Raw genomic sequence first — 22667 nt, 5'->3', positions numbered from 1 at the left:
CGCCACAAGGAGTCGCTAGAGTGCGATGAGCCAAGTAAAGCCCCACCCCCGGCCAAACCCTCCCCTAACCCGGACGACGCTGGGCCAAATTGTGCGCCGCCCTATGGGACTCCCGATCACGGCCGGTTGTGATACAGCCCGGGATCGAACCCGGGTCCGTAGTGACGCCTCTAGCACTGCCTTACATGGAACCCAAACCGGCTGCGCGCGTGCACCATCGCGCATAAATGTATTTTGTCCCCCCACACCAAACGCGATCACAACACGCAGGTTAAAATATCAAAACAAACTCTGAACCAATTATATTAATTTGGGGACAGGTCTAAAAGCATTAAACATTTATGGCGATTTAGCTAGTTAACTTGCACTTTCTAGCTAATTTGTCCTATTTATTATTATTATTATTGTTATTTTACCTGAAATGCACAAGGTCCTCTACTCCGCCAATTAATCCACACATAAAACGGTCAACCGAATCGTTTCTAGTCATCTCTCTTCCTTCCAGGATTTTTCTTCTCTTGACTTTATATTGCGATTGGCAACTTCCATAAATTAGGTGCATTACCGCCACTGACCTTGTTCGTCTTTCAGTTACCCAAGTGGGTATAACCAATGAGAAGATGGCACGTGGGTACCTGCTTCTATAACCCATTGAGGAGATGGGAGAGGCAGGACTTGCAGCGCGATCTGCGTCAGAAATAGAACTGATTTCTATTTTAGCCCTTGGCAATGCAGACGCTCGTTGGTGCGCGAGAGCAGTGTGGATGCCTTAATTGAATAACATAGATTTCTAAATTTATTTTGCAACGCTCGCGCACGCGATGCGAGCGGTGTGGTCAGCCTGTTATACCGCTGCGCCACTCAGGAGGCCGCATTCATGTTTTAACAGTATTTATTTTTGGTGATGTGTTTTTAGTGATTCTTTTTTTCACTCTGATTTATATACATTTTTCATAGAGGCTTTTAAAATTGTCATTAAATCACGTTATTTCTAATTACCGCATTTGTATTGTATAAGGGGTTTAGCATGCATTTGTTTTGTTAGAGCTGCAAGATATTTACCCGGTTAATTTGTGATTAAGTAATAGGCTTTCAGTTTAACCTGTAAATTGTTGTCTCTCTTCAAAAAGTAAAAGATAGTGATTCAGCAGGAATACAATCTTTTAATTTCTAAATCAGATTTAGCTTTTGCCAAGTATGAGATTATCATTCCCCTAATGTATGCCTTAATAAAGGCATCCCAGATTATATCAGAGTAGTCTTTTCTTTATCGTCTAGGTTTACATTTATAATGGTAAAAACTAATTCATTTACGTAGCCCATTTAATACATTTTAGGTCCAGAAGACGCCCTCTGTTCATTCTCTAAATTCTGCAGCATAGGCCTCGCCAACCCAGCTCTTCTTTACATATTCAATTTCTCCATTTTTTTTATGCAACTCTTGCAAGAACCAAATCTGCCCACAATCTGGTTAAAATGTTCCAGAATCATATGCTCCCCCATCATGGAGCCCATTATGAATTGGATTTTTGTTGGTCTTTACTTGTATAAAATCAAAGTTAACCTTCTGTTCCGTCTATTGTAGAAGAACCAAATAAAACATTTTAGCAGACATGAGGGTGGTGGGCATTCCATAGAATGGAAGGATCATAGTATAAATACATAGTTACTGTATACATTACATATATAGAGTGTGTGGGCTGAGCAGACATTTAACAAAAAACAAAGCAAAGTGCATCTTTGTACTTGAGAAGCTGTGCCTTTTTAGGGCTTTTAAGCTCCAACTCCTCTTCTAATGTACTAAAACTGTGGATTATTTCATTATACATACATTGGAGAAAGACTGCCACTTAGGTACTGTGGTCGGTTTGTATTACCTTATAAATTAAAGTATGGTGACTGGTGGGGGTCTACTTGGGGAGACCGGGCCCACAGAGACTGAAATGGGATGAGTGGAAGCCCCACGCAAGGAATAATGATTCGTCATCCTTTCCTAATCTGTCCAGCACTCATTCATTTTACAATGGCTTTACAAGTCACCAAAAAATACATTTACATTGTAGTATAAAGTCCTTCCTTTTCTCCCTCTCCCAAACCACATCCATCACTCCCTCCCAGTTCTCCCCCACTCAAGCTTATCCCAACCCATATTTACTCACCCTTGCCCACCCAAGCCAAGCTTGTCCCACCCTCCCTTCCTTCCTTGCCGTCTCTTACCCACCCAGGCCTAGTTTATCCCAATCTCCTCTTTTCCCCCCTCGGACTTGGGAGAGGCGAAGGTCGAGAGCCATGCGTCCTCTGAAACACGATCCTGGCAAGCTGCACTGCTTCTTGACACACTGCTCGCTTAACCCCGAAGCCAGTCGAACCAATGTGTCGGAGGAAACGCTGTACAACTGGCGACTCAGTTGTACAGGCACAAGTCAGCGTGCATGCGTCTGGCCCGCCACAAGGAGTAGCTAGAGCGCAATGGGACAAGGACATCGCGGCCGGCCAAACCCTCCCCTAACCAGGACGATGCTGGGCCAATTGTGCGCCGGCTCATGGGTCTCCTGGTCGCGGCCGGCTGCGACACAGCCTGGGATCGAATCCGGGTCTGTAGTGTGGCCATGGATTTTTATCTTCTTTCCCCCTTGTGCCTTCAGAATGTCAACTTTGGTCTGATAGTTCCACAGCGTAAAGATTACCATGAGAGGGCATTTAGCCTTCTTCTGTTTCACGCCGATCCGATGGAGTCGCTCGAGATCCTTCGGTGATGCATCCATGCCAAGCTTCTCCAATATCAGCTTGATCACGTAGCTGGAAAGGTCTCCTTTTTCTCGTATTCCGGTAGGGACAACATTCATTATTTTGTCTCATTCCGTTTTCTTGCTGGTCCAGTTCATCTTCTAAAAAGTTTGCACCTTTGTTTCCAGAAGGCTCATTTTGTTGTCCAGTTCCTCCACTCGCCCACCCTGTATATGGCATATCCAACACGATAGACTACTTTCCTTTCGAGCAAATCTACTTTTAAAAACAAATTGTGACAGTTTGTTTTGGGGAGCATTGAGAGCATTTTAGCTATGTTTCCTGGATATCCTTCAGCTGTTCATTGCTCTCAATTGAATCTCCAAGTTGCTCTTTGTCTTTTCTAAGAGAAGCCTTGGCTTGTTGGGTTTGAGTTGCAGCGTCGCTTTACCCACAGATTGGTTCGCTGTTGTATATAAAACTGACCGCTCACTCTCTCCTGGCTGCTTTGGGACATATTGAGCTATGAATATTAGAGGCATAATTTAAACTATGTTGTCCAGTTTCAACATACCACAGTTCTGATGGTACAAAACAGAGCTAAAACACACCCCATGCGTCCTATAGGTCCGCGCATCCGCCTCGTCGGTTGATGGACCATTCTTGAAACACACACAGGAAACTGTTGAGTGTGAAAAACCCAGCAGCGTTGCAGTTCTTGACAATCTTGGCACCTAATACCATAGCCCGTTCAAAGGCACTTAAATATTTTGTCTCCATTCACCCTCTGAATGGCACACATACACCATCCATGTCTCAATTGTCTCAAGGCTTAAAAATCCTTCTTTAACCTATCTCTTCCCCTACGGTTACACTGATTGAAGTGGATTTTATCCCACAAGTCTAATTAGCAGAAAAAATAAAAACAATCTGCGTAATAATCTGTCCGTTTAAGCTAGAGACATCTGTTTTTTCTAATATGACCCCTCTGTGGAAAGGTGAGACTCTCTCCACATACTTCCATACATTTCTTTCAACTGGTACCGTGGGACATTCAGATGAGTCTTGTGAGGCATCACACAAGACTCATCTGAATGTCCCACGGTACCAGTTGAAAAATGTATGGAAGTATATGGATACTGTTTAGTGCCAAAAACAAAAACAATCCTGATCTTTCCTATATCTCTCAGATATAGGAAACGTCCTTCAGATGTATTTAGGGGGGACTAGCTGTAATTCGATGCGTTTGAATGGGCTAAAAGTAGTAAGGCCAAATTAAAATGTTAATTCAATTATTTTTGGGGATACTTCAAAGGGTCTTAAAACTCTAAATCAAATAGCTAAATGATCCGTGGTATGACCTTCTTAAAACAATTCCATATAGCTTAGTAGAACCTCCCCTCCGCCGGTTTAGACAGGGCTTAGACTGTAAAGGGTTTAACAAGTGACATCAATAAAGGATCAAAGCATTCATCTAGATTCACCTGGTTAGTTTATGTCATGGAAAGAGCAGGTGTTCTTAATGTTTTGTATACTCAGTGTACATCTCTACAATTGGTGCTTCTCTGCCTCTCTTCAATTAGTCTTACCTTCTGAAGAACGGAGGGGTGTGAGAAGGGGGCATGAAGCTGGTAGGAATGTGACCCGTTGGGGTAGGGGACCTGGACCCAGGACAAAGTGTCCCCCTCACATCCCCCGGTGACGTTGTGGAGGGACACGTCAGGAGGGAACACACCCAGGGAGACAGAGAACACCTTCTGGGACGATATGGTGTCTGGGGAGGGAACAGAGTTAGTGGGTGTGGAGTCATGATCAAAGCATGCAAATAGATTTATTGAAGTATTGCAATTACTGTTAACTGTTGTGGGTTTTAGTGGCAATCTATCCCATAATTATGCAGCCTCTAGCATTTTTTATAACTTATGCCAGTTTTCGAGCAGAGGCCAACCATTGTGGTAATATAGCAACTTTGGCCAAATTCATTCAAAGCAGAGATTCATATTTGAGTTCCAACGTGACCAATCCCTGTCATTCCTTGAGCTCTTTAATACTCATAGTAGATGGATACTGACTGTCTGTGAGTGTGGGGGTCCGGGGGACGTAGGCGGTCTTGAGGAACCTGAAGGAGCGATGCTGGGTGAGGGGCCACCGGTCATCCTCCCACTGGTGCATGTAGAACAGGTCTACAGACAGAGACTGGCTGTACTGGCCCTCCAACACACCACTCTGGGACAAGAAAGAGCAGTTGAATGTTTCTGTGTGTGTGTGTGTGTGTGTGTGTGTGTGTAGGCATGTGTACCTTAACGTGTGTTCCTTCGGCTCCGAATGGAACGCTGACCTCCACCACTCCATCCCTCAGGCTTATCTCATACCCCCTGTCCTTGATCACAGACTCATTCAGGGCTAGCGTCTCCACCCCTATTCTCATGCCCCTGTCCCTGAACCTCCCATGGACCAGCGGGGAGAGGACATGGGGGACAGGCCAGAGCAGGTGGGCACCATCCACTGTCGCCTCATCTGGAGGAGTTAAGGGAGGCAGGGAGGGAAGGAAATGTGGAGAGAGGACGAAAGTGGTAAGAGAAAGGAGATTGTAGGTTCTAAAGAGGATTGCAAATATGATTAAAGTCAAAGCTAAGATTCTCATTGTCATTTGTACTCCCTAATAAATAGACCACATACTCATGGAGCAGGCCACTGTGGCATCGATGGCAAGGACCTTCCCTTGATGTGGGTACAGGATGGTAGCATTGACCACCTCCAACTCCACCCCTTTCTCCTGTGTAGGCGTGGTCAAGTGAAAGACAACAAGAGTTGCTATAACGTGTATACCAATATGTTCATATCACATGCAAACAGAGCACAGTAAACACCCTCATCAGAAGTACCTTGATGGTGTAGGAGAGGGGTGAGGAGTAGGGACAGCGCAGTATAATCCTGGAGCCTGACTCAGAGATGTGGTAGCCCAGGGCACTGGCCTCCGTCATGGTCCTGGGTCTAACCTCCTCCTTGGTGTGGCCTGGTCTGTGGAACATCATGCCTCTCTTTCCCACCTCCTTTTTCTTCTGCCCAGAGTGTAATGCAGCTGGGACCGGTCCCTTTATGGAGACCTTGGAGAACAATTAAAGAAGAGACATAGTGTAAAACAAAACCGATTTGAAACATGTAAGTTTGGCAAAGTTCCATGTGCAGATGGACAGTACATTTCTGATCTGATGGACCTGTAAGTCACCTCCATGTAGCTCTCCTCACAGACGAGCTCCCGGAAGCCCCAGGGCCACTGGGCTGAGCAGTGGAGCAGGAATGGGTACCCTAGGTCCCTCCCATTCACCTGCCGGGTCACCAACCACACCTTCAGACGGAACTCCGAGTCCCCCTGCACAGAAGAGGTTCTTATTCAATTCCGTTCAATCAGAAAACAAGCTAGAAGTCAAGCTAATTAACTTGGATTCATTATATTGATCATATCTGAATTTGACTGCATATACCAGTATATTGAATATATATCCATTATGGGTCAATCAAGTTCACCTGGTTGTTGACGTGGCAGGCGAGGAATGAGGCACGGAACACCAGGTCTCCATGGTGATTGAAGAGCATGGTGTAGCCACACTCTGTGGCCTTTCGGCCAGACAGGAAGTGAACTCCCTGGTGGTCTGATGACAGTGGTTTAGAGGAAGCGTCAATATTCACAGTGCAGCTGGCTATGGTGTCTTCATAGAGATAGATAGAGGACTCAAGTGCCCAGAAAGCCAGTTTTAGCATGGGCAGCTCCATTGAGGACTTTCACCATTTTGAAGTAGTCAACTGGGTGGGACTTTCTATGGGTTAAGGAAGGACCAAATAATTCGATCCAGGTCATCAGGAGAGATAAGCTAATGAATTATACTTGTGAGCAAACATTCCATAACTGCAGGTGGTAGTAAATCCCCAACCCGTGCTTAGTACCTACACACTCCAGGTGGCAGTATGCACCCTTTCAGTTTGTTTACGAACTCATAGAAGTAAAATGACTACTTCTAAATGGATATGGCCTCAATGGCGCTGCCCATGCTCTCAGACGCTTGTAACTATCTCTATGGGTGTACTCTACATTCAGATGATATTCTTGTTCTCCCCAAAACGTTCACATTCTAGACAAATTCAGTTTAAGATGATCAAGTAGTGGGGTGGCAGGTAGCCTAGTGGTTAGAGCGTTGGACTAGTAACCGAAAGGTTGCAAGATCGAATCCCCGAGCTGACAAGGAAAAAAAATCTGTCGTTCTGCCCCTGAACAAGGCTGTCATTGAAAATAAGAATTTGTTCTTAACTGACTTGCCTAGTTAAATAAAGGAAAATTTAAAAAAGTACAGCACACCAGTGGCAGTTAGATAAAAGAATGGCTGTATCCATATTTCAACCAATAATATTACACTCGCACCTTGAACGTCGAATCGGCTCATAGGGCCAAGGATGGGGCCAGACCTGACAAACAGCCAGAAGTGACGCTCATGACACTCAGACCGGAATGTTCCTATAACACAAGACAGATGGAATCATTAACATAAACTAATTGACACCGAACATGTTTTGTTTAGTATGAATCAGCCATAAAAGCGAAGAGGCTGATTAAACAGTGGCATGCTATTTATTGAACAGATGATGTTTGTTTATGGCGTATCCATCTCTCTATGACACAGAAATTAACCACATTCAATCACAATAACAACATGGTGAATGAATAATAAGATTATGTATTTTATTGTGTCCTTGTTTCAGGGTTATTTTCAATTTGTTAGATATGCATGAATCTAAGATTCACTTTTATTGTGAATATTTCATTGGATGATGTCCAAATAAATCCTCTCCATTTTTGCATTAGAGTCTCAGTTTTGGATTTGTCCACATTTGACAAGTGTGCGGGTCTCCATCTCTCCTAGAAATCTATTTGGCAGAAGTCTCCTTTACTGTATTGCTACTAAGAAATCTTATGCTATAAAATGGCCAACTGAGGACGACACTGATACGACATAGTTCTAGTGAGAGAATCAGTATGGTGAGAGCAGGGCTGTATTCAGTACGTCCTGCAATGGAAACAGTTTACCATTTATTAAACAAACAGAACAAATGTAACAGAGAAGGACCAACCTGAATTTGTCCAATAGAAACTTGTTTCAAAACATTTTCCATTTGGAGTATATGATTTGTTGCAAAACGTTTTTCAGAGTCGGCATAATGAATACACCCCAGGGGTGTAACCATTAGTCCAAAACGTTTCGCAACGGAAACCGTTTACTCCCAACAGAAAACGTTTTACAATGAAAACGAGAGTTTATATTGGACAAAAATCAAGTAGGTCCCTCCCCTTTTGGTTCTGTTTGGTTCCTAGTAAATAAACAACAGTACTTTAAATCAAATCAAACTTACCAACTGGTACAGTAGTTGGAGTACTGAGAGTAGTACAGAGTAACAGTATGCTGGAAGAAATATTGGTAGAAGTGAGAAATTCAAATGTATATATGGATGATATATTCTATTAATGTGACCAGATACTACCACAGTTACTACATTCACCTCTTAAAACTCACCACAGAAGGATTTTGATAACCCTAACTTTCACTGTACAAGGTATGGTCATGTTTGGTATTGTGTAAAGGTGTAGTGAAAAGTAACTTAATTTCTATTTCCTTATCTTTCTCTATTTTCGTTTGCAATTCATCAAACTTCATCCATGATTGGCACCATTTTGACTGCCAGTGGCAGCCACACCTGTCCATGCCGTAATTGGTAGAGAGCTGATTGCTTTCATAAGATCCACCAGTCAACAAGGCACAATCAATAACTTCTACTTGGCTGCCAACTCATGATAAAAGTAGACCATTTTCAAGCAAATATTCAAACCCCATTCATTAATTGGCCATCATACGTATTTCTAAAATCACCATAGGCTTAAATGTATAGACCTAACCAACAGGTCCACATACGCCAAGGCCCGCATTCATCCTACGTTCTTTGTTACAGGGGAATATATAGATGATTCCTTGCGTGTGTTAGACAACACCTGAGAGATGAGCTCGAAAAACAAGTGTCTCCCGAAATAAGATCCATAATGTAGATCCCTGTCTTTAAAAAACATTTTCTATTTGTATCGCAGAAAGACGCATTAATTGATGATGCAGAATAAATTAAATGAAGATGAATGAAAAAAAGAGGGAAGGAATATGCGCGTTTGCAATCGCATCGTTTTATGTAGGTTTGAAAGCGAAACTTAACGCACAGCAAATGTGCTAAAATACAAAGTTCTAGGTTTAGATTTTTACAGTGACAAGATGAGCAGCGGCAGTGTAAGTAACCAGCCTAAAACGAGGCCTCTATTCTGTTTTGTAAATGAATCATTATGAATCGGTTGATTACAATGAAACGTGTCCTGTAGCCTAAGTAGGCCTGTTCAATCACCCACAGTTGAAATGTTATCGAATGATTCAAACACAGCTCATGATAACCTTTTTATTTATATTTCCTTTCTATTCATCACCATGCATCTAAATTACAGTAGATGTATTTATTGTGCACCATATATTAGGCTACTTGTCAAGGATGCTGATGCAAAGGCGTTGCTAGGAGATGAGGGGGTATTTTATTTTCCATGCACCCTACTGAGGTCCTTCCTTTCAGATGAACAACATTTGCCAAAATATGAAACTCACAAAATAAGATGAATGTATAAGATTGAGAAAAAAACAAAGTGTGTGTGTGGCACAAGCAAGAGAGGGAGCAGAGGAAGAAACTGCAGCGCTTTCTGACAGACCTGGCCTTATTGGGATCATTGCAGGTTAGTTCTTATAGTTCTAGAACCAGATAAATCTCCATCCAATCAATGTATAAATGACTTAAAGGGCCAGAAAACATGAAATATGCAAAAAGCTCTCACAGTCTCACTGCAGAATTAGATGTTCATCCATGTTCCCACATTTCAAATGTAAAAGTTTCTCCAAACATACAGTTTCAAAGTGTTTTTGTTTCTCCTGCTTCTCTGTATCGTTCCATTTCTCCAAACTTAAAATTTCGAAGTTAAGGGTTATGTTTAGGCACTCATTCTGAAAGGTTAAGGTTTGGGATAGGGTCACAAAAATAAAAAACAGTGTCCATAACTGGAATTGAACACACAACCTTCAAATCTAGAATCATGGAATTACACCCATGCACCTTCCCTGTCCACAAAACCCAAGACTACTTGGGAGAGAGGAGCTACTCCTGACGGGGAGAGAGGAGCTACTCCTGACGGGGAGAGAGGAGCTACGAGGAGAGAGGAGCTACTCCTCTCTCCCCCTCTACTCCTCTCTCCCCCTCAGTCAATGTAGTCAATGAAGAGCATAACTAATAACTCTGTGTCTATCCTGTTTTCTCAAACATCCAGAAATCGACAATGAGCCTACATTAAGTCTATATTATGATTCTTCTTTTATTCCAGGACAGTAATGAGAAAACATTTTAAAACAGGGAAATTCTACCTTAACTTGTCCAAATAGAACACAGATTTACATTTTCTGTTGATATTGTGTGCCATACTGAACATGACCCTGGTCTGTCCCTTCAGGGTTGGCATTCCCCTGTGTTTATGGTGTCGGCAGCCTCCTCCTTCAGTAGCACCTACAGCCTGGCTAGACACCATCTCCCCACTGCCCGGGGACCACCAGAGGCCTCATCAGGGGTCACAACGCATGCCAAGGCAGCAGCAGCAGCAGCACTCATCCCAGGGGCCCAACCACCATACCCACAAGTAGGGGCTAGATGAGTAAAAACCTACACACACAAATACACACGTGCATATTTGAAACACGAACACTTAAACTCATGCACACACACAATAATTGAACTATCCTTTTCCACAGGAGCAGAAGTGAGGTCCATCTCCTACCAGCCTCCCCCAGTGAGGGAGATAGCAGTTCCTGTGAGTAGTCATCATTGTATTCCACTCAGTTTCAATAAGGAATCAAACAGTCATATTTCATTCTGACTGTCATCTCTTCAGGAAGTCAGTGAATGTAGTATTTCCTCAGCTCTGACAGACCATTGTTCCATTATTCTTTCCTTTTGTTTTGATAATGACAAGATTTTCTAAAGCATACTGGAAATGTACCTTTTTTCTTTTAAAGAATGAGTAATTTTGTTTACAGTCTAAAGTTCTTATGAGAGACCTGTCTCGATTCTGCTCTTTCTTCTACTAACAAATGGAAAATGATTAAATTCAGAATTCGATGTCTTGCCATCTCTACTGGTAAAATACTAGCTCAGAAAAGATTCTCCAAGCAGATGGATATTATTATTGATATTAACAGGATGAGCAATAAACTTGATTTAAATGAAGAAGAAAAGGCAGAGTTTGCTAAATACCAATGTGATCTGGACGACACATACAACGATAAGGCACAGGGTGCCTTCATCCGTTTAAAGGCCAAATGGATTGAAAAAGGTGAGAAAAAAAATCGTATTTCTTTAATTTGGAGAAGAGTAGGCAGACTAGGAATAGTATTACATCCATTTATGCAAATGACGCCATCTGATGATCTTCAAGTGATTAATAAGAAAATACACTCTTTCTACAGTTCACTATATCAATCTCATCTTTCAGAAGGTGACTTGGGTTCCTTTTTTGATTCAGTTAATATCTCTGTTAAGCCTATAGAAGAAAGGTTTAAGAAACTCTGTGATTCTGATATAGATATTACTGAGTTGGACCATGCCATTCAACAAATGCCTATAGGTAAATCTCTTGGACCGGATGGCCTGACTCCTGAGTTCTATCGACATTTTTGGCCTGACAGAGTTATTGCTTTCGGTCTACAAAGAGGGTACTGCTAATGCTATCTTACCTCCTTCTTTGAGAACAGGGACTAATAGTTCTTATACCCAAACCAAAGAAGGACTCTCTTTACCTGGACAATTGGAGACCAATCATATTGTTGGCAACTGACTATAAGTTACTAGCACCATGTCTATGCCAATAGGCTGAAAAAAGGCCTTGATGATATAATCAGTGAAACTCAATCAGCCTTCATTAAAGGAAGGAGTATCCTTAACCGTAGACAATTGGTTTTAGATATTTTAGACTACAGTTCATAGAAGATGATGGCTTTATATTGTTTTTAGATTTTTTTAAGGCTTTTGACACTTTAGAACACAACTTTTTATTTAGAACTCTCTCTACTTTTGGGTTAGGGGAGAATTTCTGTAAAGTGGTCTACTTTCCGGCTACCCGGATAAAGCACTAAATAAACTTCAGTTAGTGCTAAATATGGCTGCTAGAATCCTGACTAGAACCAAAAGAAATTGATCATATTACTCCAGTGCTAGCCACCCTACACTGGCTTCCTGTTAAGGCAAGGGCTGATTTCAAGGTTTTACTGCTAACCTACAAAGCATTACATGGGCTTGCTCCTACCTATCTTTCCGATTTGGTCCTGCCGTACATACCTACGGGTACGCTACGGTCACAAGACGCAGGCCTCCTAATTGTCCCTAGAATTTCTAAGCAAACAGCTGGAGGCAGGGCTTTCTCCTATAGAGCTCCATTTTTATGGAATGGTCTGCCTACCCATGTGAGAGATGCAGACTCGGTCTCAACCTTTAAGTCTTTACTGAAGATTCATCTCTTCAGTGGGTCCTATGATTGAGTGTAGTCTGGCCCAGGAGTGTGAAGGTGAACAGAAAGACTCTGGAGCAACGAACTGCCCTTGCTGTCTCTGCCTGGCCGGTTCCCCTCTCTCCACTGGGATTCTCTGCCTCTAACCCTATTACAGGGGCTGAGTCACTGGCTTATTGGTGTTCTTCCATGCCGTCCCTAGGAGGGGTGCGTCACTTGACTGGGTTGAGTCAATGACATGGTCTTCCTGTCTGGGTTGGCGTCCCCCCCCCTTGGGTTGTGCCGTGGCGGAGATCTTTGTGGGCTATACTCGGCCTTGTCTCAGGATGGTAAGTTGGTGGTTGAAGATATCCCTCTAGTGGTGTGGGGCTGTGCTTTGGCAAAGTGGGTGGGGTTATATCCTCCTGTTTGGCCCTGTCCGGGGGTATCATCGGATGGGGCCACAGTGTCTCCTGACCCCTCCTGTCTCAGCCTCCAGTATTTATGCTGCAGTAGTTTGTGTCGGGGGGCTAGGGTCAGTCTGTTATATCTGGAGTATTTCTCCTGTGTCCTGTGTGAATTTAAGTATGCTCTCTCTAATTCTCTCTTTCTCTCTCTCGGAGGACCTGAGCCCTAGGACCATGCCTCAGGACTACCTGACATGATGACTCCTTGCTGTCCCCAGTCCACCTGGCCGTGCTGCTGCTCCAGTTTCAACTGTTCTGCCTGCGGCTATGGAACCCTGACCTGTTCACCGGACGTGCTACCTGTCCCAGACCTGCTGTTTTCAACTCTCTAGAGACAGCAGGAGCGGTAGTGATACTCTCAATGATCGGCTATGAAAAGCCAACTGACATTTACTCTTGAGGTGCTGACGTATAGCACCCTCGACAACTACTGTGATTATTATTATTTGACCATGCTGGTCATTTATGAACATTTGAACATCTTGGCCATGTTCTGTTATAATCTCCACCCGGCACAGCCAGAAGAGGACTGGCCACCCCTCATAGCCTGGTTCCTCTCTAGGTTTCTTCCTAGGTTTTGGCCTTTCTAGGGAGTTTTTCCTAGCCACCGTGCTTCTACACCTGCATTGCTTGCTGTTTGGGGTTTTAGGCAGGGTTTCTGTACAGCACTTTGTGATATCAGCTGATGTAAGAAGGGCTATATAAATACATTTGATAATGATATTAGCAGTTCGGTGGCTATGAGTAATGACACATCCCCTCGTTTCTCTATTGCTAGAGGAATTAGACAGGGTTGTCCAATCTCTCCACTTTTATTTATTTTAGCCACTGATTTACTAGCCGTATTTCTTAACAAATCTGAGAATTTAAAAGCGATCCATATTTTTGGTAAAGATATAATATAAGTCAATTTGCAGATGATACAGCCCTTTTCCTAAAGGATAGAACATCTATTCCCTTGGCTATTGACAATCAATACATTTTCTATGGCCTCTGGGTTGACTCTCAAACAAATGTGATCTCATGCCAATTCATTGCTATGACTCCGTCAACATTGCCTCCATACCTGTTAAAAAGGAAGTTAAATATTTAAGAATTGTTATCACTAAAAACGTTTCAGATAAAGAATCTTTAAACATCGATATGATTAATTCCATGAGAGTTTCATTAAGTCAGTGGCTGCAACGTGATCTCTTAATTTTGGGTCTGTTCTTTTGTCTAAGACAGATGGTTTATCTAGAATCTTTTATCCAAGTCAGTCCCTTTTTCTTTCTTCTAAAAACACAAAAAAGTCAATTCTGTTATATTTAGATTTGTTTGGAGGAATAAAACGCATTATATCCGGAAATCACAATTAGTGAAAGACTATGATCATGGAGGTTTGTTTACAGGCTATTGAGTTTGAGTCATTAGTGGGTGCTTTTAGAATTAAATGGTTGAAATTATTTCTGTCTAATCCTACCTCTGTGGTATCATATCCCTAACAGTCTGTTTAATAAACTTGGTGGACTTGAATTCCAAATGAAATGTGATTTTGACCCTCCAAAATTACCTGTGAAATTGTCTAAGTTTCACCAGCAAATGTTATTTTTCTGGAAAATGATATTCAAGCACAATTTTTTTCCCCCGCGATACATTGATTTGGAATAGAGTTATTAAAATGAATAGGAAATCCATTTAAGGCCTTTGGTTTGACAAGGGTATTAATTTTGCATGTGATTTGGTAGACAACACTTGAGTTTTTGCCATTTGATGAATTCATTGGTAAATTTTAGGTTAATATTACTCAGAATATTTGAAGGTTTGCAAAGCAATTCCACTTCCTTTACTTGGATTTATTAAGAACACTTTGTTATATGAGGTTGTTCTCTCTTTTCCAAATTAATGTCTTGAATCTTTTGGATAAAAAAATGCAACAATAAGTGGATACGATTGGCAGTTAATAAAGTACTTTTTGGTGATTATAATTCAATATATTGAAATGGAAGTGACCAACCCATGCTATGGTCAAAAGTGACTACCTTTTACCTTGTCTAGTTATTCCAAAAGTTAAAGAAACTAATTTTGAAATATTTTCTTCCATCTACCCTGTTAATGATTTCTTGCGCAAAAGATGCAATTTTGACAATATGCCTTGTGTTTTTTGTTCCTCTGATTCAGAATCTATAAAGCATTTTTTTTTTTTCATGCCGCCATTCTAGTAAACTATGGATTGAAATTCATGAATGGTTGTGTATAAAATCTCCAGAATTAACTTTTTACCTTTGATGTTAAATGGCATTATGCTTATCCTTGTAATTCCGATCATAACTATTTTATTAATATTATTATTCTCTTGGCCAAATACTATATTCACAAATGTAAGTGAGAAATTACTTATTTAGTTTTTTTCATTGAACTGTTACAATCTTATAAATCCCTCAAACTTTTGAAACTTAGTTGGAAAAATTATTAGAAGTCATGTCTCTGAATGTCTTAATATTTAATGTCTCATTGCCTTGTCACATTGATGTCCTCGATTATTATTGAAAACATTTTTTTTTTGGGGGGGGGGTTCGCCATGTGTTGTATTTTTTTAATTGTATTCACATGAATGTCCCTGTATTGATATGTAATATTGATATTGTTGCAAGAAAAAAATATACATAAAAAAATAATCTCTTCTGTAAGTGAATTGCACTCTTTTCCCATTGGCCGGCTACGCCAAGAATGGCTGCCCGTAAGCCTGGATACGGTCCAATCACAAGCGCCTGATCAACATCAGTGGCACTGATTTGATGGTGAAGGACACGCCCATGAAACTCAAGTCCAATCACAGACATGGGGATCACAAGGTTCCGACAGTTTACATTTATAGTTTTAGTTTGCATCCCACCAAGGCAATAGTCCAGCGAAACAGAATGCAATACTTATCTTATCAGCTATACATTTCCCGCATTGCCTCTCCTTATAGGAATATGGCTATGAGATGTAGCGTGTGAGCTGCTGTGCACCATTCCATCTCCCTCTAACCCCTTCACCCTGGATATGCACTAACCTGAAAAGCCTTCCCAGAGCACTTCCTGGTCTCTGGAGCCCTGCTCAACGTCCTGGAAACCTATGCTGTCTATGGCAACTGGGATGAGCTGTACTACAACAAAGGTCATGACATACAACTTACTTGAAATGTATTTACAATTTTTGAAATACACCTAATCTCTGTACCCAGAGCCAAATCATCAAGATAGACAGACCTATGGTGCTGGGGTTTAGTGAATTTGTTGACCTGCAACGCCAAGTGTTTATAAATGGCATTATCTAACCAATACTATTCAAACACATGAATGTTGCTCTAGTCAATAGCTGCCAGGTGGCGCTGTTGGACTGTATGTGACAATGGCAATCTGTTCATTTTAGAGCTCTGTCCTCACTTTCATTCTCTCTTCCTCGCCCTTCATAGAAGAGGTGAAGTCTGAGGCATCTCCATATCCAGACTGAGGTCCAGAGACAAGGCAGCAGCACCAGGCCAGCCACTCCTGCTTCAGGAGAGTCCTCAGAGGAGGAGTGACCAGGGTCATACTTATTAGTGCACACTGTAGCAAACATCTTTGCAACCAAAAAGGTAGTCTCCATTTCAGGAAAAGTTTTTTTTTTTTGGGGGGGTCTAGTACCATAAGGGCACATGTGAATGATGGTACGTAATCTCGTGGGGTACTGCAAATTTACCTCTGTCAGAGTGAAGCTTGAGGTAAATGCCAGTGTAAACAACTATAGGAACTGTCAGAATAAAGTACCTTGAGAAATAAGCCTCATAACTTATCCCATGAACTTCTGCCAACCATCTCCAGCCCCACAACGGAATGTTGTTTTCTTTCAGTCAGAGTTAGACCCACCCATAATATTTTAAATAGATATGCCTCTGCTTGTTTAGTCTCCATCAAATGCTTGGCACCAGTACTAAAACAGACAGTACAGGCTGTAATGTGGTACGGGACGTTTGTTTTTAGCTTGAGGTTGGCTGTTTTGAAGCGTTGCATCTTCGGTTGAGGTAGAAAGACATTTCCAAAAACATACAAAGTACCATTGTATGAAAGTTTATTCCATAGCTTACATGTATTTAAAAATATGTAAACAAGGATGTACAAAACAAGTACAACACAAAACCTGACACTTGCCCTCCCAAGATGGGGTTGTGCCATTTGAGATGCATCACAATACATAGTCATTTAAAATAAATGGTTTAAAACTATCAAGTCAAATAACTGAGGCACCTTTTACTGTAAACATGCAGATATGAGGTGCCCAATGAACACAACCCTGACGTGGTGGTCAGAGTAATCAGAAGTATATTGTATGGAATGAGCGGATGTGGCATGAGAATGTGTGTGAGGAGAGAGCGTTTGTGTGTAGACACAGGTATTTCAGCTTGGGGCCAGGACACCAATACACTAATGCTATGAAACATGCAGAGTCATGAGGTTAGGTTAAGCCAGACTGAGGGGAGGGAGTGGGCGGGGCCAAGGAGGATACGAGAACTTTAATGTCCCCATAGGAATGCAGGTGCACTGCCGAAGTGCAGAACACTGCAAAACAAAGTTCCTGCCCCACACATGCCCCCCCCAAAAAAACTCACCCAGGGTTATACTTCACCCACACGGGAATAATGAGGAACAAGGAGGATCATGGGTGAGCGATTTTTCCACATAAATGCAAATAATATATACATACATCAGTGGAGGCTGCTGAGGAGAGGACGGCTCATAATAATCGCTGGAACGGAGGAAATGGAATGGCAAACGCATGGAAACCATGTGTTTAATGTATTGGATACCATTCCACACCAGCTATTACGAGTCTGTCCTCCCCAATTAAGGTGACACCAACCTCCTGTGACATACAGTATGTTAAAAAAAAAAAAAAAACACTTTTAGCAGACACTAACACCTTATAGGAACAAATTAAGCATATGGAACTTAATTAAGGATTACATTTCACTTGATGAATAGTAATATGTTTCGACAAAAATATAAATAATGCGAACAGTCAGTGTGCATTGACTAGACTAGTGGTTCCCAACAAGAGTACTAGGACCCCTGGGGGTACTTGGTCTAGCCACAGGGGGTACTTGATAAGACTCATGAGACCATAGTCCTACTGGTATAATGCACATGAGGGGGTACTTCAGGGGGTACTCCAGGCAGAGAAAAATTCAGTTGGTGGTACAGTGACCGAAAAAGTTTGGGAACCACTGGACTAAATTACGTATGTGGTGAAGTCTGAACCGAATGACTTAAAACCCTGCCTATGAATGCACATTACTGTGTAGCTATGACAACATAGCCCATGTTCTTCTATGGTCTGCTCAAATGAACCCTTTATGCCCCGTTAAGCCTCACACACCTCCGTTTTTAACCCCTCTCCCAAGACAAACACTGTGCTCATGTTTGGCTCAAACTTAAGCTCCTCCTCCCTTTAAAAAAAAAAAACAATCTAGTGTTTCAGGAAGAGCCGTGTGTTAAACAAGACTTATTATTCAAATAAATGCATACAAATGTTTAAAAAACCACAGTCATTGCTAGGACTGTCTGACCAGTTTCAACCAGTCCAGGCTGTGTTCAGTATTGTATGGAGAGGAAATTGAGGTTTGGTGTAATCTGTAGTCATATCCTTGTCTAGCTAAGAAAGGCACACAGGACCTTTAGCTCCTTTCTTCTAAGCATAACTGACAGTTCAGAGTATCAAGGCCACCCAGTGGAAAACAAGTAACTTGGAGTAGTATAGGAAATTAGCACTTCAGCCTTGAAGCGTTCCAACAGTGAAAGCGAGTCAAGGCCACTGAGGTGAATACTGGTAGCTGCCAACAGCGTACAGTACAACGCTATCAACTAAACATCTTGTTCTCTAGTAATCCAGAGGCAAAAGCCAAGGTAGCTAGTCATTAACTTCCACAGTTCATGCCCCGGTCATGAACGGTACTGTAGACTCACCATGTAAGCAAGGCAATGTCTCATTTGAAAGAAAGTCCAGCAGTGATCTCCCTCACTCCTTTTTTTTTTTTTCAATCCTGTTGTGTCCAGTAGGGGTGGGTTCTTTCAATCCCTCCACCGTGCTGTAGCTGGCCACTGGGGATGTCGTCAGTTTCGTGTCCCATGCTGGGGATGTCGTCAGTTCCGTGTCCCATGCTGGGGATCGGGGTCTCAGTGCCAGATGTCAGAGGCAGAGCCCTTCCTGGTCATGGCTCTCAGTGGACTACGAGACAGGGAGCTCCTCTTCTTCCAACGGACTGCAAACAGAAGAGAGGGAGGGAGGGAGTTAGACAGGCTGGGCTTGGTTTTATCACAAACAACTCTCAAGAGCAGACAGGTGCAATGTGGAAATACAGGTACAGACACATGTGTGAACGAAAGACTATCAATTCATCCCTTTGACAGTTTCCCCTATTGCTAGGCAACCCCCTTAACAATTTGGTGTCTGTTCATTTCAAATGAATATTTCAGCGTGTCAGGCCTGTGTTCTCACCTCTTCCACAGCCGTCTGGTTGTATGGAGCTTTTGGGGTTAGTAGTGGTGCTGTGCATATCCTCTCCCTCCTTCACCCTGTCCTTTTCTGAGGTCAGAGTGCCGGTACTTCCACCTAACACAACGTCCCCGTCCCCCTGCCAGTCGCTCAGTGCCCTCTGGAAGGAGTGTGCCAGGCAGGCCGTCATGTCCCGTGCCCGCTCTGCCCGGCTACACCAAAACACCCGGCAGTGCAGCTGTTGCCCGTGATGCTTACAGATGTACAGAAACACGTTGGGTCTGGTGGCGTCGGCCGCGCAGTAGGCGATGTCCTGGAGGTACGTCTTAGTGAGCTGGCGTCCTGTGCTGAGCTCTTTGACTTCAACATATCGTGGACGAACCACCAACGCGTGGTCTTTGCTCAGTTTCTTTCCGTTGGAGGCCCCGTCAAGCAGCCGGGCTATGGCATCCTGGGCCTGCTGCAGATCCAGGGAGAAGATTTTCTCAGTGCCCAGGTAGTGGACCTTGAAGAGCGGGTCGCCGTGGGAGAGGGACTCGGTGCGGTCACGGCGGAAGCGGCGGCGTAAAACGGACGGGGAGTTCTTGAGTGTCTCCATCAGGTGGAAGGTGTTGAGAGACATGGTGGATTTAAGGTTTCTTTGGGGGGGGGGGGTGTAGACTGAGCACAGGTGTCGTGGTCCTCAGTCGTTTTCCCCAGTTTCTCTTTGAATCGGGTACAGTTGGACTCACCGTCTTGATCTGCAATACAGAAAAAGAGAAACATATGGGTTAAAGTTAAATACATTACCACATAAAATCAGCAGACAATAATTGCCAATATTAGCACCACAAGATACATTATAATGTGGAATATGGACACAGCTCATATCTTTCAGACATTTTACTTAAAACATGTTTGATTGAGGCAAACTATCCCTTTCAAACACATTATTATGCAGAGTGGAGACTGGCTGGTGGACAGGTGTTATAGTTAAACAGGACAGTTAGGACACAATGTACTGCGGGAGGGGTGCAGGATCAGGTGCAGCAATGACGCAGTCTGATGCAATATTCATTTACCGCCAGTCACTAGATTCAGCACAGAGCCATCAAATATTTAACAGTTACTGTGCCTTTTCCTGAAGGGGAATAAACCCTTCCCACTCACTCTTATACGCATATTAACAGACACTCTACAACCTCGGCTGTTAAAACAGCTAAACAAGTCTCAGTCCCGTGAGGTGTCATTGTCCAGCTTAACACCTGTCATTACCTAGTTATCATAGGCTTAACCCTTGCCTCTAGTGTATGATCTGTAGGTTTAGTAGACAACATGACAACCACGAGGTGAACAACAAAGTATTTGACACTGTAGTCTTTCATTTAAACCATTTTTTTTTACATTACAACTAAAAAGTGACTTGAAATGTATTTCAAGTTCATGTGTGGTAAGAAGTGGATTGAATATATGTTATTGAATCGAATTGTCTGAGACTTAAGAGTGCGGAAACTACATGGGCAAAATGTCACCTAAACAAATGACTGCTTAACCCCCGTTAGACAACACCTCCAGGCTGGGCATAACTGTAGTTTAAGAAAGCCCCAAAAACACCCCTCTCCTCTATGTCTCAAGCCATTGTGTTGTCCCTTTCTCTTTTCTCAGCTAATCTCTCAACATCCTACTGCCCCCCTCAGATGTTGCTTTGGGCCGAGAACCGCCGACTGTTCCGAGACGATAGCCCATTGTTAGGCGAGCCCACTTCTCAGGAAACAGCTTTGCTTTCCACCCCCCCCACCCCCACACACAACAAAATATTTCTCCTCCTAAAAACAATGGCATGTTTTCGTGTGTGCGTCACATAAATCAGAGATTTCAACGGACCTAGGGACAGATCAGAAACACACATTAAGTGTTATTGCAGACAGAACCCCCCTCCCCCAGGCTAAAGGTGAAGTAATCTTCCACAGGAAATAAGTCCAGTTCTCTTGGCATGTTTACAAGCAGGTAGATAAATGATAGTGGAACACGTGCAGTAACTCTCATCATAATGCTTTGTTCAAAACGTGGTCAGAGTGCATTTTAATAGGATCAAAGATGTCCATGAGTAAATAGAGTAATGTGTAAACTCCATGATTATGTTATCTGAAGTAGGGTACTAATGTACTGTCCTAGCCACAGACAGTCAGGTCTGTGTCTGTGTGCCAGTGCAGACGGGAGGAAATTGAGGACATAAGGGTTTCCTTTCAGTGGAGCGTTTTTATTTCTAAGATAGCACCTAGGATGATTTATGGAAATCAGCTGGGCAATTGCAAGATAAGAATGATGCTGAGACTTTTTTTTTTAACCTAAAAATGTCGAACAAAAAAAACAATTGCAAAGTTAATCAAACTAAGCACAAGGACTACTTTTAACAATTTCCACAAAGATGGATTGTGCCGTTATCTGTTACCAAATTTTGCATCTGCACTGTTCTAGAAGTAAATGTGTTTTTGTAAAATTCAGTGGGAATTGTTAAAAGTAGTCCTTGTGCTTAGTTTGATTAACAATTCCCACAGAATTTTACAAAAACACATTTACTTCTAGAACAGTGCAGATGCAAAATTTGGTAACAGATAACGGCACAATCCATCTTTGTGGAAATTGTTAAAAGTAGTCCTTGTGCATAGAGTTTTATGGTTCGTTAAAATTTACAATCATTGGTTTTTGTTTGATATACATTTTAAAAGTGGAAAAGCAGTCTCGGTATCACATTCAACATGCTATGCGTCAAAGGGTAAGCCCCGGTTTCGTTCCCTTAGCTTCCATTTAAGAAACGTTTTGCAACCGAATTGGCTTACCCGTTGACGCATGATAAATGTACTTTGGAAATGCCACTATAATAGATTAACAATGTCGAATTATATCAAATAATTGTAATTCATTCTGAAAAATCATCAACAGTCACATGAAACTGGTTTGTCAGTAGAATGAAAAAAGTAGCGCATTTTACCTTGCAGTTTCATGCAAATGATGTCCTGGCGCTTCTAAGAGTACCCGTCTTCATAACTGACCGGATGCAAATGAACAGGTGTTTCTCAGTTATTCTAACTATTGGAATTACATTAATAAGATCAACCAAAACACTCAATTTGTCTCAGCAGCCAGCATCACTGACGATATTACATTAGAAATTCCAATAGTACCGTTTGAAACATCAAAGTACTTCTGACCCGAAGCTTCGTTCAACATTGCCTACTCAAGATTGAAGCTAAATTCCAATAATACCGTTAATGGACTAAAACGAGCAAAGAACGTGGTACAATTTAGGCTACTATGAATGTTCGGAACTAAACACTCATACTCTTCTCTCGTTGACGTGAGCAATACTCATCCAATGAATTTGAATGACTGGTGACGCC

General features: G+C 42.3%; 2 protein-coding genes across 5 annotated transcripts in view; both read right to left on the bottom strand.

Annotated features, from left to right (window-relative positions):
- LOC106577652 (uncharacterized) overlaps positions 1-18998 on the bottom strand; it is a 24658-nt gene extending 5660 nt beyond the window's left edge. Inside the window, exons 1-10 of one of the 4 annotated variants that reach the window (XM_014155962.2) lie at positions 18759-18998; positions 8131-8180; positions 7145-7237; positions 6256-6380; positions 5957-6100; positions 5613-5834; positions 5407-5503; positions 5027-5244; positions 4800-4953; positions 4317-4501 (exon numbers count right to left, since the gene is read on the bottom strand). In XM_014155962.2, coding sequence (XP_014011437.1) covers positions 4317-4501; positions 4800-4953; positions 5027-5244; positions 5407-5503; positions 5613-5834; positions 5957-6100; positions 6256-6380; positions 7145-7166 — 1167 coding nt within the window. In that variant the 5' untranslated portion in view covers positions 7167-7237; positions 8131-8180; positions 18759-18998. Of the gene's footprint in view, positions 1-4316; positions 4502-4799; positions 4954-5026; positions 5245-5406; positions 5504-5612; positions 5835-5956; positions 6101-6255; positions 6381-7144; positions 7238-8130; positions 8181-8291; positions 8482-18758 lie in introns of those variants that run through there. The other 3 variants (XM_014155961.2, XM_014155960.2, XM_014155963.2) reach the window with 3 other exon arrangements.
- Positions 16850-22667, bottom strand: si:dkey-19b23.8 (uncharacterized). The gene is made up of 4 exons (XM_014155964.2): positions 22452-22667; positions 22259-22314; positions 19291-20027; positions 16850-19054 (listed from the first exon to the last, which is right to left on the bottom strand). The coding sequence occupies exons 3-4, from the start codon at positions 19907-19909 to the stop codon at positions 18969-18971; spliced, it is 705 nt and encodes a 234-aa protein (XP_014011439.1). The 5' UTR covers positions 19910-20027; positions 22259-22314; positions 22452-22667; the 3' UTR covers positions 16850-18968.

The sequence above is a fragment of the Salmo salar genome, chromosome ssa18 (assembly GCF_905237065.1).
Source record: "Salmo salar chromosome ssa18, Ssal_v3.1, whole genome shotgun sequence".
NCBI classification, from domain to species: Eukaryota; Metazoa; Chordata; class Actinopteri; order Salmoniformes; family Salmonidae; genus Salmo; species Salmo salar.
This window is presented reverse-complemented; position numbering and strand designations above follow the sequence as displayed.

Excerpts from the sequence above, each read along its gene's own strand:
- si:dkey-19b23.8 (XM_014155964.2), bottom strand. The coding sequence starts at position 19,909 with ATGTCTCTCAACACCTTCCACCTGATGGAGACACTCAAGAACTCCCCG. Across the intron at positions 19,055-19,290 it reads ACCAGACGGCTGTGGAAGAG|TCCGTTGGAAGAAGAGGAGC; the intron begins GTGAGAACACAG and ends TTCTGTTTGCAG.